At 45.2% G+C, this 19,882-nt stretch overlaps 1 protein-coding gene across 3 annotated transcripts in view; it reads right to left on the bottom strand.

Annotated features, from left to right (window-relative positions):
- The window catches only part of GUCY1A1 (guanylate cyclase 1 soluble subunit alpha 1), a 548,740-nt gene that overhangs the window by 232,826 nt on the left and 296,032 nt on the right, over positions 1-19,882 (bottom strand). For all 3 annotated transcript variants that reach the window (XM_078676973.1, XM_078676975.1, XM_078676974.1), the window contains exon 3: positions 6,799-6,860. In XM_078676973.1, coding sequence (XP_078533099.1) covers positions 6,799-6,860 — 62 coding nt within the window. The remainder of the gene's footprint in view (positions 1-6,798; positions 6,861-19,882) is intronic.

Raw genomic sequence — 19,882 nt, 5'->3', positions numbered from 1 at the left:
AAGGGACAATTGTCACTGTGAAATGGTGGTCTAGAGGCAGAAGGCACCAGATCAATGATTAACACTAGCAGACCAAGCTAGGCTCCACCAAAGCAAACCTTTCTAAATGTGATGAGGAAATGTGAGTTTGATGGTGAAGGAGAACCAACAATTTGTTGCATTTTTTCCAAACTCTCGAATTCTCAATGCGTCCCTATATCTGCATTACATTAGAATCAGAATGCCATCTGTTCTCTTGAACTGTACGGTTGACAAATGATTTTAGCCCAAATTGTTCATGGAATACTCAGTAGCCTGTCAAAGGTGCATGGGCCCTAATGCCAACAAATAAATGGGCACTGCAGTCCCCCAGTTGTGTAGTAAATACCAATCGGGGTTAGGGTGCTATGGAAATCCACACCCAGGAACCAGGTGCTACGGCATCCACTGCACTAATGACAGCCACACTTATAGGTGTATCAATGCTAAACATCCTGGTGGTGCTTCCTGGCACTATCTTGAACCTAAAAATTAAATGAGGTGATAGCGCGCCACTCGGCAAGGTCAGAACATTTTTAAAACTTGATTTGCACTGTTGTATTTTTAAAACTTGGTTTTAAGAATTGTATTCTCTGTTTTATTGCTTTTTAAAACCGACGCTTGTCTGCGCGTTTCTCATACTTTTCCCGCTGGACCTGGTCCACCGCAGCGTTATGCTGTTTGTGTGGAGGGACGTGGCTCCACCCTCCTCCCTTCATTTCCGCTTCGAGGGGCACTACATAAGCAGCATGGGTTCCCGGCCACAGAGCGTGAGGTGACAGCGCGCCACTTAGCAAGGTCACCATTGCTTTAAAACTTTATTTGCACTGTTTTATTTTTAAAACTTGGTTTTAAGAATTATATTCTCTGTTTTATTGCTTTTTAAAACTGAAGCTTACCTGCACATTTCTCATACTTTTCCCGTCATCCCCAGTCCACCGCAGCGTTCTGCTGTTTGTATGGAGGGACGTGGCTACACCCTCCTCCCCTCATTTCTGCTTCCGGGGGCACTACATAAGCAGCATGGGTGAACAGCAGGCGCACCACCGGTGTGCCAAAGGCAAGCCTGTCTGCGTCTGTACGCGCCAGTTTGTCGTCAGACGCCAGACATGCTGTCAATTCAGATAAAATGAGGTACACGTATGATCGGAATGAGCTGCTTACAATTAAGATGCGAGTGTGCAGGTGCAAACAATCTAATCTGTATGGTCTAGAGGGTCCTTTTGGCTGCATATGGTGTGGTTTTGTGTTTGCCATCCCGGAAAAGCCCAGCAGCCCCCCTCTGAGTTATTCCACAACAATTTTCCACCTTAATTGCCACTCTCTAGCCAAAAACTTTGCTGATGTGCATCAACTCCTGGAAGCTGAGTCCCCCGACGTTCTGTTTCTTACAGAGACCTGGGTCTCGGATGACATGGTCACAGAGCAAGTGCTCGAACTCCCGGAAGACTATAAGATACATACCCTAAACAGGGTAACGAGAGGCGGGGGTATTGCGTTTTTTAAAAAAAACGGCTACCTTTGCTCTTTTATAAAGGTTGCGGGTGTGAATGTGCCTATTTTAAAATCGCCCTTAATCCCAACTACACCTTGACAGGTTTACTAATCTATCGACCCCCGGGTCCCTCTAAATTGTTCAGGGAAGCTCTTTCTGAGACTGTCAATGCTCTGGTCGTCAATGTCTCTAATTTCACAGTCACTGGGGATCTTAACTTGCATCTGGATAATCACTCTGACCCCGAAGTGACTAATTTTTTTGCCGATCATGCAGCTTGTCAGCTCGATCAACGGGCCTCAGGCCCAACGCACTCAGCTGACAACCTATTGGACCTAGTGTTTACTAATATACCTTCCCTCACTGTCCGACTCCCTGTTCTGATGATTTGGTCGGATCATTATCTAGTCCCCAATTCCATCCTGGACATTACGCCTGTGCGTATTTTAGTGAAAACGTTTTCTCTCAAACGCCCCAGCATAAACTGAACTGGGACCAATTCGAAACCCACCTCTCAGATACCTCCCCAGCTTTCTCAGCGGACCCCTAAGAGGCTAATTCGGTCTTCTACAACTGGATCAGCCAGCCCTTGGATAGCCTTATTCTAGCTAAATTGTCCATGAATCGTCGCCCCAAATCTAACCCATGGTACAATACCAAATTAGCTGCCTTGCGTAAAAAATGAAAAATGCTGGAGAGAACTTGGAGAAGGAATTATGATCCGACCTCTAAGGAGTACCACCGGGCTGCTGTTAGAAGATATCACAGGGCCATCCAAGTTGAGCGTGCAGCATATTATGCTGAGCAAATCAGCCAGAGTACTAACCCAGCGAAGAGAATCTTCTCAATAGTCTCAGACCTTAAAACCCAGAAATACGCCGTAGAACCACTGATCACCTCCGATCAGCAGTGTGAAGAGCTTGCTGCCTTCTTTGTTAGGAAGGTAGAAGACATTTATAAATGCTTCCCTATGGTCCAACCAGGCCACCCTGAGGCCTCTTGCAATCACATCAAGGCTACACTAGAGGCTTTTTCTCCTATTCCTCTGTATCTATTGATCACCCTTTGCTCTAAAGTCAAGTCGGGCTCTCCAGTCGATCCTCTGAAGCCTGACCAATTTCGGAAAAACCTACTCACTATCCTTCGCCCTTTGGAACAGGTGATCAATGGGTCCCTCAGCCTAGCGGTCGTGCCTACAGCTTGGAAGCAGGCCAGGGTGATACCGCTGCTCAAAAAGCCTTCCTTAGACACTAAAAAGCCAGAAAACGTCTGGACAATCTCCCTGCTACCATGGACTGCAAAGTTAACAGAAGCCTACGTTAACTCTCTCCTCACAGAACATCTAAACTCCAATAACAGGCTCCACCCTTCCCAAAATGATTTGAGCCCCAGCCACAGTACAGAGTCAGCGCTCTTGGCCGTGACTGAACATCTCTGACAAGCTTTAGATGCTGGGCAGACGTCGGCACTGATCCTTCTGGATCTTAGAGCCGGGTTAGACAAGGTGTGCCAACGCCATTTTGTTACGACGCCTGGAGAAGGCGGGAGTGTCTGGCTCAGCCTTGAAGTGGCTGGCATCTTTCCATGTGGACAGGATGTTTCAAGTAAATGATCCCCCCTTTACCTTTAGCATCTTTCCCATAATACAAGGGGTACACAGGGCTCTTCCATGAGCCCTCTGCTTTTCAACCTATACGTTCAACCTCTGGCTGGAGTAGTCAAGAGCAGTGGGCTGACCATGGTCTCCTATGCCAATGGGACACAGTTGGTGGTGGCTCTCTCGAGCGACTCCAAGCAGGACGCTGTGAAATTCCAAGGTGAACTTGCTGCAGTCGCCGAGTGGATGACCGCCAACTGTTTCCAACTCAATGCCAACAAGTCGGAGGTGTTGTTGGTGGGAAAGGACCATGGCCTATGGAATGAGCTCTGGTGGCCCAAGAGCCTAGGCACTGCCCCTGCCACCATGCAAGCTGTGAAGAATCTTGGGGTCTGGATGAATGCCTCGCTTAACTTTCAGACTCAAACTAAAAAGGTGACGGGAACTTGCTTTGGATTGTTGCGAGGACTCAAACCCATCCTGGGTTTCTTTGATGCCCTTGCTAGGCAGATCATCATCCAGGCCCTGATCATGTCAAGACTTGATTACGCCAGTTCACTGTATCTGGGTGCTAGCAAGGCTGTAATACGGAGGCTTCAGAGAGTTCAGGATGCGGCCGCAAGATCTCTCCTCGGTCTGCTCAGTGTCTAGCGCCATTTGCTATCTCCACTGGTTGACTATGGCTAGGCGAATTGAGTTTAAGGATCTCTGTATGGCCTTCAAAACCCTGAAACTGGCATCTTCGGAAATCATGACCGACCTGCTTCTACCCTATGCCCCCTCCCGCCAGCTTTGCTCCATGGGACAATACCTGGTGGTGGTCCCCCGAGTTAGGAGGGTTTGTGCCGGAGGTCATTCCTTTTGGAACAGAGTGGCCATCCTTTGGAATTCCTTGCCGGCCTACATTCGGGGGCTTAATAATTATCTCGAGTTCAGGAAAGTAATAAAAACCTTTCTCTTCCCCACTCCGTAGGTCTCCCCTTGCCCTTTTCTGAGTTGCCACCTCACTGCTGTTCAGCACTGGGATGCCTCTTTGCTGGGGCAGCTGTTGTGCTTTAGAAATCCGCTAACATAACATAACATAGGCAAACAATCAAGTAGCATATACATAATGAAGTGTTCCATTGACACTCGTGCTCCTATAGTTTGACTTGACCATATTACTAGCACTGTAGAGTCTTCAGGCAATAATATGTTATTGCTGTGCCATAGAATTTCAGATGTAATTCCATGGGTGGAAATCTTCTCTCATCCATGAAGGCCAAGCAAGCCTCTAGTGGGGAGATGTGTTTTATTGTCTGGGTTGATGACAGTTGTTTGACCTGGGTTCAGACCTTGCCTCTCCTATTTGTCCACTTAAGTGATCACAAACAATTCTCATTATCTTCCAGCAATTCTTCATCAAACTTTGACTCAGAGCAAGAGAGGGAAAGGCAGAAAACAGGTGAAAAGAAAGGAACAGTGACAAATAGAGAAAGTAGAAATAAAAAAGAACCGTGGAAGAAACAAACAGAAAAACTGTGACAAATGGAGAATGCAGGAATCAAAAAGGGCCTACAAGTCTGAGATAAAGAGACAAAAAGTGTAGGGTAGAAGAACTAGGCATTGGGAAGAATAAAGGACAAGCTTAGATTCTAGCTCTGCAACCCTGAGTTTGGCACCACACATGTAGTTTTGTGAAAAAACCTCTGTGCATCTGTACTTATTTCCGGAACCTCGTTTCCTTCATACACCAAAATATGGAACACTTACAAACATTTTGATATTAAAAACTATATAACAAGCTGGACATTTAACGTTTTTTAAGTTATTACCACTCTCTTCATGAAAGGTACACCTTAGCAGCCAAATGATACTAAAAAAGAGAGTGGACCACAGAAAGTGATACTAATAAGTAAAGCAAACTACCAAACTAGAATACATCATATTTTATATATGATGTCTGTAGTAATATCAGTGCTTGTAGTTTATTCAAAATATAAGAGTTGTGGAAATATGTTAGGACCTCCTCTACAGCAATACAGTAAACCTTTTTTTCCAGAACGTGACTTTTAGCACCGCTGTTCATGCCCTTGTACTCTTTCATATGGTTGGCTGTAATTCCCTGCCCTATAGCCTTCCAGGATCTCAATTGGCATTCCTTAATGGCATCCCAGAGGCTTCAGTATGTCTCGTCCTAGACCTGAAGAAAAATGATCACACCATCCCATCCTTATGGAACTTGGTTGGCTTTCTTTGCCAACACACACCAGCTTCGGTTGTATGGCATTACAACGCGGGTTTTTACCCCGCGTGCCATTACAACGCTGTTTTTACAATGCAAGTCGGTACAACGTAAGCGCTGGATAGTGGAATAGTTTAATTTTCTATTCCAACTCCAGCCCACGTTACAGTAGGGAAGGTGTTGGAATAGAAAATTAAACTATTCCCTATCCAACAGGGCCCTCTAGCGCAAGTCGTTGTAAAAGCAGCATTGTAATAGCAGCGCGGGGTAAGGCCCACGTTGTTATGGCTGTTCTCCCCAGCTTCAATACCAGCTGCAACATTCACAAAGCCATCACAACCAGCACCGTCACATATGATGCAGACCAGCTCTGGTGGTTCTTACACACCTGCGCCCAGGACACCATCAGACTGCAGATTAAGAAGTGTGTTGTAATGCAAGTCTGGTAGCTGAGAAGTAATTTTAGAAGATGATTTATTTAGTCTTAGTTGCAGATAAGTACATGCATAGGTAGGTCCTTAGGGTAGCCCCACCAGGAGCAGCCTCCCTGCTGCTCATCCCATACTGCAACTGCCACTCTCCACCTCACAGGCACACAAACATTCCCTTGCATCACCCCCACTCCAACATTCCACACAGCACATTCACATTGACTGAACAGCAAGGTCCAGAACACCAGAGAAGATGCATATTAAAGTACATATGACATAAAAAAAGTGTTTAAAAAACGGATAAACCACAGAAGCATGCCTTTTCCATCTATGCACACAGTATCTTGAACAAGATCCTCATGTCCATCAGGACCACCCCAACAATGCTCCAATTTAGGAAAGAGTTGAAGAGCCACCTCTTTAAAGGACACTACATCACAATACATAAACAGTCCACAATCTAGCTAACTCGCCTATCTTTTATTGACTTTATGCTTGTCTTCGACCCTGAGCCTTTACATTATGGCAATAGTTTCACACTATAGAAATACCACATGTATGCATTCATGCAATAGGGTTAATGCATCAGTATTACAAAAACATTGCAATTTCACAACTGTATAGAGTGAGACTATATTTAGGGAAACAGGACCCATTCCTCTCTTTTAAGATGAACACAGTACTAGGAAAATCACATCAATTCCAAATAAATCACTGATGTGATTTGAAAAATGGCAATAATCAGATACATTTACCATGAGACTCACAATGGTAATGTAGTGTGTGTTGATAATGTGATGCTCTGAATATTGAATGTTAACTAGGCTTCTATTTGACAGTGTGCTAAATCTTTTTAAAGTGAATGAAACATTTTTTGACACTTTGAATGTTTTGAGGAAAACAGTATGTCAGGGGTTTCGAACATCATATTTTTAGCAAGATTCAGGGCTATTTTGATTATTCTCCTTATGCAGAAATTGTGAAAACTAAAAGTGTCCAAATGGCAGTATGCAAACAAATATTTTTTTCTTACCTGCTTTCCTTTGATTTGTGCCTTGCTAGTGTTCTTTGTAAAGCCCGATGAAGTCTTTCAACCTAAAACAGAAGTAAAACCAGCTTGTAAAAATTGTTATAGCATTTGAAAATTGTTCTTGAAATGTTTTTGTTCTAATGATGTATACAGCTTAAACTGATGGAGTTGCACCAAAATGAGTACCTAGGTTATTTAGAAGTCTAAACAATACTATCAATAGTTATGCTACATTTTCGTGTGGTACACCATTATTTTATAACATGGACGCACTTTATTGTGTTCTATTCAATTTCTCCTGCTCATTCCCCCCTACCAATCAGTAGCCCTCTGCAAAGCCACCACTCCCTTTGTTTCCACAGAGCATCGATTAGATTACTTCAATGTACTAGCATTGTATAAGATCTTGTTAGAAAGTGTGTATTGTGAATGAGGCTTTTATGATGTCCTCAAAAGTAAAACTTTCAAGGACTTCTGCTGTAACTTCGATGAAGACTTGTTAGTTCTATGAGCCACTGTTCATGAATGTCTAAATTGCAATATACATCACTGGAGTGCAGTTGCTGAGGAAGCAATGAAAGAGTTCTATAACACAAAAGGGCCGCTGGGTCTGATAAAAGATAGGGGCGGCGTGCAGGAGTGTACCTTTTATAGGACGGTTTCCCTCACCCACCCGAGGATGGCATGCTTTATCATTGGGTAACATCCTCGAAATGCAAACCTGGTCACAGAGTGGACTACAACCCCCTCTCTGAGAGGGAGGCACTCAGGGATGTTTTAAGTGTGAGATGAGAAGTATACTAAAACCTATAGATGAGCGGAGTGTGGTGAAGGCAGTGCAAAGTTTTGTGAGGGTGAATGTGAGTTAAAACGAACTCAAAAGGATACCAAAAACTTTATGTGGAGTATGCCTCTCTATATTTAACAGAGACATACACAACCATAAGAAGGTATTATGAACCAGTGGTTGGAGTGAATCGTCACTCAGATATGGTCCCACCAGTATGTGTGTTACCTGCTATGTCAGGTAGCCCTTTTGTGTTATAGGACTTTTTCGATGGGGAGTTGTCCCCTGTTGGTCTTTAAATCTCCTCAGGCCCTCTTTGTGTGATGAAGCAATGAAAGAGTTATCTTACCTTAAGAAAATGGGTTAGTTCTAAATAGTTTATGTTTTTTATTCTATTCACATTGTTGTTCCTGATTTTCCAAATGCAACCATAACCATGATCATGCGGATGTTGCAGAATCTATTAATAGATTGTGTGAGTTCTCTATAAAACCTCTGGGATCTAGTGTTTTGCTGGATTACTTTGCTATTTTACTTTTAGGTGCCTTCAAATGGACTATTAAGAGCTTATGTTACGTTATGTTAAACTAAGTTTATATAGCGCACGGCTACTCTAAAAGAGTGTCCCGGCGCTTTCCACAGGCAGCTCCATACAGAATAACATAACAGGAAAGCAAATACAGAGAACAGACAAAACGAAACCCACCCAAAAGAAACTAGAGATTAAAAAGCCAGGTCTTCAGGCTCTTCCTAAACTGAAGCAGATTGGGGGTACTGCGTAGCGCCAGTGGAAGACTGTTCCACAGCTGGGGGGCCTTATAGCTGAAGGAACGGCCCCCAGTGCGGGCCTTCCTCACACGCGGAACCACAGCTGTAAAAAGAGATTCAGACCGCAGCGAGCGGGTTGGGCGATAGAAGGCCAACCTACGCCTTAGGTACCCAGCCCCTGAGCCAAAAAGTGCTTTGTGCATCAGCGTCAGGGATTTAAACATAATCCGCTTCCGGATGGGCAACCAGTGGAGCATTTGCAGCAGCCCAGAAGCTCGTGCTCGCCTATGCAAACCAAAAATGGCACGGGCAGCAGAGTTTTGAGCCACCTGCAGGCGCTGGACTAGGTAGTCGGGGAGGCTAAGAAAAAGGGCGTTGGCATAATCCAACCTGGATCCGATAAGCGCCTGGACGGCAATTCGCCTATGCTCCGCAGAGAGCAGTGGAAGAAACTTGCGGAGCATTTTCAGAATGCCGAAACAGGTGCCGGCCAGACCCAGGACATGCGCTCTCAGCGAAAGCTTATTGTCCAGTTTAACCCCAAGATTTTTGGCGACCAATGATGACTGTGCAGGAGGGCACATTTCAGACGGCCACCATAGCTGCCACTCAGGGTCGGTGACACAGCCGAAGAATAAGACCTCCGACTTACTGGAGTTGGCCTTCAGGCTGTTCCGCTGGAGCCAATCGAATACCATGCCCAGACAACCCCGGATATTCTCTCCATCAAATGCTAGATCTTTACCGCAAGTGAAGAGGAGTTGCGTGTCATCGGCGTAGGACACGATCTGGGCCCCATAAGCCTCCACCGCCGCCGCCAGAGGGGACATATAGATGTTAAACAACGACGGGCTCAACACAGAACCCTGTGGAACCCCGACTCCCAAAGGCGGCATCTCGGCGGAGCTCTGGGAAACCCAGACCGTCTGGCGGCGGCCTTCCAAAAAGGATGTAAACCATTTGAACACCGTCCCCCTGATGCCGATGTCATGGAGCCTGGCGAGGAGCGCCTCATGGGGGACGGTGTCAAAGGCCGCCGACAGGTCCAACATGACTAACATGGCCTTGCCACCAACATCCAAGGTCTCCCTGATGATCTCTGAGACCTCCAACAACGCCGTTTCCGTGCTAAAATTAGGACGGAATCCGGATTGGGAAGGATGGAGCAGATTATTAGTTTCAAGAAAGCTCGACAAGACACCATGGACATGTTTTTCAGTGATCTTCGCCAGAGCCGGGAGAAGTGAAATTGGCCTGTAGTTGGCCAAAACATCGGCATCAAGACCAGGCTTTTTCAGGAGGGGGACCACCATCGCCCTTTTCCAGGTGCGAGGAACACTCCCCTCCCTCAGAGAGGCATTGAGGATGGGATTAACCAGGGGATTCACCACCGCCGCCATCTCCGCCAAAAATTTGGCAGGGCAGGGGTCAAGTGGCGAGAGGTCAGGGAGATTGGCAAGCTGAGCTTCATAAAGTATGCTTTCTCATGGACCACTGGCATGGTTCTGTCCTCTGAGCTGCATTTTGTGGCCCGACTCACCAGGTAACCCTCTTTGAGTGTCCCGGGTGCAAGAGGTGGAAATGTAGCCCTGAGGCCCAAACTTGACATTGTTTTGGATCACAGGTGAAGGAGGTGTACGCATCTAAGGAGTAAGACACATTCACCAAGAAGGCAGTGCTGACACTGTTATAACACCTGAGTGGAACCTGACAGTTGCTTTGACTGCTTACTCTGTTTCCTGGGAATGCACGTATCCCCGCTCTTTGTGGAGCCTTAAAAAAGATCCCATGTTTCACTGATATTTCAGAGCCTTGTGGAGACGTTAGGCTTTAGATGCAGTATATATAACAGAGAAGAGAGCAGGTAGGATAGAGATAGGAGAGAGGCTGTAGAGTGAAAGATAGCATGCATTTCCAAATGTTTCCACCAGCATGAGTACAGCTAAATTCATAATGATTGTAGATTCTGCTCCTCTGGATTTGGTCATGAGGTATCTCTGTTGGAGGAACTTTACAGAGATTTGCATTTACTTCAGAAGGTCCCCAACTCCTCCTTAGGATAATAAAACAAAACTGTCTGGGGCACACAAACACATCTGGTCAAAATACAGATTAAGAGGAGAACTCTGAAGATCCTATCCTCCCCAAATTAACATCTTCGTCAGGATCTGACAAAATCTTGGAGAGACATTTCTGATAGTATCAGCAGTGGAGAAGACAGTGACATGGATCAATTACCAAGTGAAAAGTACAAAGAACAAAATTAAGGGACTGAATCACGAAGATGCAGGTCCAGAATCCTGTGTCAGAGTTTCAAAAGTAGAAATCCTTTAGGGAGCGTGGCATAGCCTCAGTTACACATTTGAAATTCAAAATGGAGGAATGAAAGAATGGTGCAAGGGTCTCCAAGATGAGTATCCTGTGTGGTCCTGATTGTGCGGTTGATGAAACCTTGCTTTTGGAATCCTTTATCCCTGGTATGTGAGATTACACTATTGGTACCATGTCAGTGGTAAGGATGCCCACCACATATTCACAAATGCCATACCACTGAGGAAGCAATTGCTCCAACTTGTAAAACTTTTTTCATCACAATAGGTGTGGTGGCTTCAGTTTAACACCCTGAGTAACTATGGTTAATTTTCGATATAGCAGCGTGGATTTCACAGCGCCAAAGGCAGCATGGAGATTCTTGGATGTGATGAAAGAATCCATGAATCCACAAGTGTCCCAGTGGCACTACATAATTCATTGTGCAGTCTTTCTTTTCTCTGCTTGCCAGTAGGATCAAACTATTGTTTGGCAGGGTATACGTCAGAGCATCTTATTGATGTGACAGTACTTTAATATACCAAGTTCTTAATGCTGTGCATCATTGCAGACTAACCCCAACACAGTTCCCCCATATACCCTCCTTAGCTCCAAGTTGTTTTGAACATAAGAGACAGACTTTAACAATGAGTTTCAATTATTTCTCACTTTTATATGAAAACCATATACCTCTGTCTTTTATGATTTCACAGTAGAATATGTGTTTTATTTTGATGCCTTAAATACATTGCAAATTAAATATAGTGTAGACTCTTGGAAGTTTAAAGCAATAATGAACCATGATAAAATATTTAAGAAACAATATGCTTAAAGTATTATTCAACATGCCTAAGTAAATTTGCAATCAGAAAGGAGCAAACGCTTTATTGTGATTGCACTTTTTTAAAAACTATTTTGCCATTTACATGACACCCGGACTTCTGTGGTATAAGGGTGCTTTACAATAAAACTTTCAAAAGTAACAGGGTACATCGAGATGGGGAGGAAGACCATCATAATCGTTAATAAACATAAAGATAAATGGAGACGAGCATGAGAAAGACATCGTCAGTTCTTTGCAAAACATTATATAAGTGTTGTTTGAAAAGGGGAGCCTTCACATGTTTTCGGAAGGAGGTGTAATGTGTAAAGGTTCTGAAGGCTAGAGGGAGAGAGTTTTAGATTGATGTGGCTGAACTTGAGAAAGACTTTATTTGAGCAGTAGGGGTTCTTATCTTTGGGGTGTGAAGTTGGATCAGTTTTGACATGTTAGACCACTTTTACCACTAGAAATCTTCAGCAAATCTGTAAGGTATGAAAGGAATATTTCCAAGGATGGCCCTGTGGACTAGGCAATAGATTCTGAATTTATTCCTGGCTGAAATAGGCAGCCACAGTAGTTCATCAAGCAAAAGAGATAAGCCAGCTTTGCCTAATGCTGTTAATAAAGTACCTCTGGTGTTAATAGGTGGATAGGCCAGAATAAGAGGTGGAAGAGATCAACAATTCCATTTACCATTGACATCAATTACAATATCCTTTGGCCAGAAAAGGATACAATGGATCTGAGAGGTCTGCAGATTTTTCTCATGCTTTAAGGTTAGTACTAAATTGACAATTATCATTTTCTAGTGATGACAGTAGAGATATTTACTGTATACTACTGAGAGAACTGCCTTTTGCACTGATCACCTAAGCTGAGTTTGCAAAGACCCTCATTAGCCAATGTTACTCACATAAACATAATTCCGGGAGGGTTTCTAGACATAAGACCATCTGTTCATGCCTGATTTTATTGAATAGAGTGATCACTTACTGGAAACATCCAAAAGGAATTCATCATCTCTTTAAGTTTTATACGGTGTAAGACCGAAGACTTTAACAAAGCAGAGAAGGCAGAACATAGTGAGCAATTCCATTATCAGAGCTTATTTTTGCAGGAGTGAATTCTATCATGGATCACAAAGTGATCGAAAGTGTGCTACTGTGGTGTCTCATTTTAGAACATCGTGGGCTTCAAATGTCTGATTTCTCTTTCAAAATGCTAGACATTTTTCAGGCATTATGACTAAGAGGACTTTCTCTAGGGTAGTCCTTTTGAAGGTTAAAAGAGATGATCTGAAATGGATTGCTTGGAACAAGTATATTCCAATTTTATTTCGGAAACATATTTCAGTTCAAAGATAAAGATGAATTTAACAATTCCAAATAGAAACAGGATGATTTTGAACCAGTGCAAGTGAAAAGATGCACAAACATTTCCTAATTACATAGAATGCATTGGTGCCTATACAACGATGGGATACAATTCGGACCACCCAAGGAAAGCAAAATGCATTTTTTATCTTTTTACAGTGTTAGCCGTCCCACAAGCTAATGTAAAAAAACAATATATCACATTAATAGTAATATTAGATACAGAAAGGGGCATTTGGTCAGCTTTCTGTAGCTATGATCTTGTTTGTGAGACTCATTCTCATTCTACATCAGCACACAGGATAGTAATTGCGTAAACCTACTGTCAATTATGTTGAGTGATAGCATTTTACCTCCATGTAAAAGTCTAAGATTTGATTAAACATCAAGAGCGCGCAATTACTTCAGCACTAGTGAATTTTTTGTTCATCCATTGCTGTGGCAATATTGGAAAGGAAATTATAGTGCAAACTCTTGTGTTTGGAAACAGTTAAATGTAATTATCTGCAGTGTTTTCCGTACAAAATTAATTATATGTGAGTGTGCTAGTGTTGCACTGCAAGCAAATACATTTTTATTTTTTGCCTTTTAAAAGACTGAATATTATTTTTAACAACAGCCTTTTTTAAGAAGAGGCTCAAACAATCTTACTAAATGTCTTGCGAGAAACTATACTTCATAATAAGATATAGATATTTTGGATTGTTCAATATTACTTTAGGAACCTGGCACGAAAATCATTGGATCAATCCTCATTTTGAGCAGCCTCTCAAAATCAGTTTGAGGTCTAATTTAACTCGTTTGTAAAATATACTAGTTGTGTCCTCAGCCGGCCAGTGAGCTCATTCATTTATTCTCCATGAATGCAGAGATGTGTTACACGTTAGGCTACATGAATCCACACTCTCCTGCTTAAAGAGACCCTGCTATAAATTAGCCATGTTATCGAAGCCACAACGAAGTTGGATTACAGAACTCACTGTTCCGATTCATTCATTAATTCATTAATTACCTTTGTGTAGTGGCGCGCACTAGTCTATGCACGTCACGTATCTACGTGACGTGCGGCGGCCATTTTGGGCGCGCTGCGCGCGCAGCGCAGAGACAGGACTGCGAGCCGAGGGAACGGAGCGCTGGCTCGGCGCTCTTCAGGGATAGCCATAAATTCAAATAAAGAACCGTTGTTAACTAATTCTGAGTCAGCGGTTTCATTGTGAGGCACACCTTTACAGTGGCGACGAGGTCGGGATTCGACCAAAAGAAAAAAAAAACAGATAAAGGAAAAAAAAACGGATGGCAACACACCTACCACGTGGCTGAGGGAGACACTGCAAGTCCCATCCACACAGGCACAGGGAGCCAGCAGAGAACCTTAGGCAACCAGTGCCACCCAGGTTGAAGAGGGACTTGCCAGCTGAGTAGCAACCCAGTGCAGCGCCACTGGGGGGAACCACCAGGACTGCGAGCACCACAGGAGGTATTGTACCCTGAAGAGCGCGGCAGAGCCATTTTCACCCACACAAACAAATAAAAAACAGAGAGACCCCGCAGTAGCCAGACAGCGTGCCGCACCCAGCCCACGCTATCCACAGAGAGGTCAGACCTGGCTACCTTAAAGGAGGGTGAGGGGGCTGACACTGAAGGTCCCCAAGAACAGACCAAGAAAGAAGAAATAGATAGCACCCCAGGGAGTCCCACAGGAAAGGGAAACAGAACGACGACGGCCAAGGAGGAGAAAATGAGCGCTCCAGCGGGATACGCTATTGCACCAGTCCAGTTCCTCCCGAAACCAGGAGAACCACTGATGAAGTGGGAGGACTGGCGCGAATACATCAACAACTTCATAGAGGTCCTAGAGGACGAGAATGAAGAAACTTTCAAACCCAACAGAAAAAAACGTATATTATTACTCAACCTAGGGCCTGAAGGACTCAGGATATATAAAAGCTTGGTACCCAAACAGAGAGATGGCTCAGACGATGATGTGTACGCCCATGCGATCGACGACCTGAATGAACATTATCGGCCCACGGTATGTGTGTCGGTCGACAGATTCAACTTCCAGCAGAGAAAACAACGGGCTGGAGAGTCGATTGAGGAATATGTAGCGGCCCTGAAGAAACTAGCGGCCACGTGCAGGTATGGCCTGTGGGAGGAAGAGTTTATCAAAGACCAAATAGTAATGCACACCTCCAGCACGAACGTCCAGGACGAGCTATGGGCAAGTGGGGATACCACACTCAAGGATGTAATGGTCATTGTCAAGAGGGCTGAACTCGCGCGGAGGTGCGCTGACGCAACCAAGAAAGAACAGCCATCCACGGCCATGGTAAACAGGATACAGGAAGAAGAACCCCGCAAGGATCAGAGGTACAGAGGTGCTACGTCGAAGGGTTCCAACAAATGGCAGGGCAACTCCGGATCGCAAAAGAAACAGGATGGGAGCGGCAACAAGAGAACGTGCTACAGGTGTGGGAGCTGGTCCCATGAGGCACACGACAGAAGATGCCCTGCGTTTAGGGCCAAGTGTCTACACTGTGGCATCATCGGCCACTACGAGAAAGTGTGCCGGAAGAAAATGTCTAAGAGCGTGGTGAAATATGTAGACCAGGAAGAAGAGAACAAGGAAGAGACGGAAGAGGAAGAAGTCATCACCGTGCTATGCATATACGACCAAATCATGTGTGTAGATGGAAAAAGGACGAATAAACCCGTGTTGGAAATGAAGATGGGAGGAGTAACCATCAGTGTAGTGGCGGATACAGGCTCCCCCTACACGATAATACAAAGAGCAGTGTGGGAGGAAACATTCCGACCAAAGATTGGACCGGAGTTGGAGAAATTGGACATCCGACCAGTCACATATAATGGCGATCGTATCCCAATGGTGGGGTATAGACTCTTGAAGTTTGAGTTCAGAGGCAGATCAGCGTTATGCAAACTGTACATCTCAGAGAGAGGACCGTCCGTCTTAGGGTGGCTGGACCAGGGCGACCTGGGAATCAAGTTAGACCCAGGAGGCAAAGAACAGATCTTGCTCACGGAACCAGACACATGGCCCAATCTCACCAAGTGGAAGGAGGAATACCCAAGAGTGTTTGGAGGCACGGTGGGGAAGCTTGAAAGATTCCAACATAAGATCGTGCTCAAGGAGGACGCCGTCCCAGTTGCCCATAAAGTGAGGAATATACCCATAGCGGTAAGAGAGGCAGTCCAAAAGGAGCTTCAGGAATTGGAGAGTAAGGGGATAATCGAGCCCATCACCTGCGCAGAGTGGCTCGCACCCTTGGTTGTAGTCATGAAGCCGAATGGAAAGGTCCGGCTCTGCGTCGACCTGAGAGAGCTAAATAAGAACATTGTTGTAGAAAAATTTCCCCTCCCAAGGATCGACGAAATGCTAGCAAAGACCCGAGGAGTCAAATGGTACTCCACCATCGATTTGACCTCTGCGTACCACCAAGTAGTATTGCACCCAGACAGCAGAAAACTCACGTCTTTCATCACCCCATTCGGATGCTACCAGTTCTGTCGCATGCCGTTCGGACTGGCCTCGGCGGCTGCGGTATTCCAAAGGTTAATGCACCAACTGTTTAAGAACTCACCTGGCATCCAGTATTTCCAGGACGACATTCTGGTAATGGGGCGAGATAGGATGGACCACGATCAGAAACTAGGGAGAGTGTTGAAGACCCTGGAAAGCAAAGGCCTCACGGCTGAATGGACCAAATGCCGCTTGGGATTAGAATCGGTGACATACCTAGGTCATGAGATTGGGGCACAGGGCATCACACCAAAAGCAGACAATGTGAAGGCAATCGCTGAAGCTCCGCCCCCCACCAACAAGGAGGAAGTCAGGTCGTTTTTGGGTATGGCTGAGTATTACAGCAAGTTTGTGGTACACTTTGCCTCCAAAACGCATGAAATGAGGTTGCTGACCAGAGAAAGCACCAGTTTTGAATGGACACCTGAGGCACAAAAGGAGTTTGATACCATTAAGAGAGATGTTACAGGAGCAGTGCCACTGAGAGGATATGACCCGCAGGGTGCTACCGTGCTCACAACTGATGCCAGCGACAAGGGCCTGGGAGCAGTGCTCATGCAAGATCGAGGTCAAGGTCGGATGGAGACTATCAGTTTTGCATCCAGGGCACTGACGGCCACGGAATGCAAGTACAGCGTGATCGAAAAGGAGATGCTGGCGGTAGTGTGGGCCACAGCAAGATTTCGGCAGTTCCTGTGGGGCACCAGATTCCTGCTCAGGACGGATCATAAGCCTTTGGTAAAGGTGCTAACATAGAGTGGGCATGCCAACGCCACACCCAGGATTTCGAAGATGTCCCTAAAGCTACTCGAATTCAGATATGACGTGGAGTACATCCCAGGAAATCGCAACCGAGTAGCTGATTATCTGAGCAGGGCAGCAGCAATGGAGCCTGGAGAAGAAGACCCTGCAGACCAAAGGGAACTGGTGGCCCTGGTGGGGGATCAAGGCAAAGTTATCAGCTACCAGGAGTGGGCTGAAGAATATGAGGAGGACAGCGTGTTGAAGGAGGTGAAGAAGTACATCCTCACGGGATGGCCGGACAAGAAGCACATGAGCGAGGATGTCAAGCCCTACTATGAAGTCAGAGAAGAGTTGTCAGTGGGGGACAAAGGAGTGTTCACATACAGAGGGGACAAGGTAATCCCTCCGAGAAAACTCGTGAACCAGTTACTGGACTTGTTACATGAAGGCCATCTAGGCATTGGGAAGCTGAAGTCAAGGGCCAAACAAAATTACTGGTGGCCAGGCATGGATATGAGAGCGGAGAGGCATGTCAGAGAATGCCCGCAATGCCAGGGGGCGGACAAGTCACTCAAGCCCCTGCGCCCTGCGTTAGGACAGTTCGAAACCCCGCAGAACCCGTGGGAAGAACTGTCAATAGACATATTGGGACCCATCCTTGATAGCCAGGGCACTCAGAAGTATGTATGTGTCCTCATGGATCGTTATTCCAAATGGCCTGAGTTGAAGGTGGACGAGACCATGGACACGGAGAACATCCTGAAATTTCTGTCGGACACTTTCGTGAGGGAAGGCATACCCAAGTCCATCTTGAGCGATAATGGCCCCCAAGTCACGTCTGAAAAATGGAATAGCTTCATGAAAAGGAACGGCATAGCCATCAAACACACAGCGATCTACCATCCCGCTGGTAACGGCTTGGTGGAACGGTTTAACCGAGTGGTGATGGGTGCAGTACAAGCAGCAATTTCCTGCAATAAAGATTGGGAGAAAGCCATAGAGAACATGGTATGGGCCTACAGGATTACACCGACAGGAACTGGATATAGCCCTTTTCAGATCCTGAGAGGGCGAGAGCCATTCACACATGACAATCGGATTTGGAAAGAGAAGGTCATCACCAGCGAATGGTCCCCGGCGGTGGTACGTGCTAACTTAGAAAAAGCACAATTGGTATATACCAACCACTACAACAAACGGAGGAATGTAAAGGGGACAAGGTTGGAAAAGGATGAGTGGGTAAGAGTAAAGTTAGCAACATTACAGAAGAAGGGAGACAGCAAATACAGCAGGCCCATGCAAGTTAAGGAGGTGTACGATCGAGCGGCCTTGTTGAGTGACGGCAACGTGTGGTCCCAAGATCGCATGGCCAGGTGTAACAAAGTTCTGCAATGGGATCAACATGGAGCCGAGTGGGAAGATGGAGAAGAGCTGAATGCAGAAGGGGAGCAAGGTGTTGGCGAGCAAAATGAAGAAGGAAGTGGTAGAGACGAACTAAGAGAGGAAAGAAGGAACATAGAGGAGAACAGGGTTGGACAGAGAGAGGAAAGAAGTGATGAGGTGCCGAGTCAAAGGTCCCAGGAGAGTTCTACCCAGGTGACCAGAAGCGGAAGATCTGTGGTGAGACCAGCCAGGTTTCAAGATTTTGAGATGGACATTTGAACTGTAAGTGACTATCATACTGTTTGGAAAAAAGGGAGATATGTAGTGGCGCGCACTAGTCTATGCACGTCACGTATCTACGTGACGTGCGGCGGCCATTTTGGGCGCGCTGCGCGCGCAGCGCAGAGACAGGACTGCGAGCCGAGGGAACGGAGCGCTGGCTCGGCGCTCTTCAGGGATAGCCATAAATTCAAATAAAGAACCGTTGTTAACTAATTCTGAGTCAGCGGTTTCATTGTGAGGCACACCTTTACACTTTGGAGGAATGCAACAAACTCAAAGTGTGCTGTTTAACTTTCAAAGTGATTCACCACCAATGACCTCATTGAAAAAAGAACTTTGCTAGACCAAACAAGCAAGGCAGTACAGTCAATGAATCATAACACTCTATTGATCAGCAGTAAAAGTATTACAATGAGAAAATAATTACGAAGTAGTTAAGAGATAGGAGTTAACATTTTTCTGACCAAATCCTTAGATTAGTACTTTTCTAAAGAAATAGCTTGTCTTTAGAGAAGCAATATATCTATGCCTTGGAATACATACGGAATAAATATACAGATCTCATACCTCTTCTTATTTTTTAAAGTACCCAAAATGAAATAAGGCAAGCATTATTCCACAGGATTATGAGCATCATTACAACATTAATATCTAGATACGTTCACTTCATTCATAGATAAAGGCACAAGGAACAAAACACCATATTGTGCTGAAATATCACAAATATCACACAAGTACGTGGGCAAGTGTATCATTTCCAATTCTTTACAAAAAACTGCATGCAGTATTTCTAATCTCATACTTACATTTGGGGGCTGAATATGATGTTGGTCGGAAAGCCTCCGACCAACAGTCAGATTCCCCTAGACCTGATGGCAATCATCCACCGGACTCGGTTGGAAACAATTCCAACCAACAGATTACGATGCTCGCGGTCAGGAGGGGAACCGTTCGGTCATTCTGAATCGGTTCCGACATTCGGTGAGTCCGAGTCGGTCAGAGAAAATTCGTAGAGCTCAACAAACAGCGTTTCTTACCAACAGATTACGATGTCAGATTCCAACAGCCTTTCTGAT

The sequence above is a fragment of the Lissotriton helveticus genome, chromosome 2_1 (assembly GCF_964261635.1).
Source record: "Lissotriton helveticus chromosome 2_1, aLisHel1.1, whole genome shotgun sequence".
Classification (NCBI taxonomy): domain Eukaryota; kingdom Metazoa; phylum Chordata; class Amphibia; order Caudata; family Salamandridae; genus Lissotriton; species Lissotriton helveticus.
The sequence above is the reverse complement of the archived record's forward strand: the minus strand, read 5'-3'. Positions and strand labels throughout refer to the sequence as shown.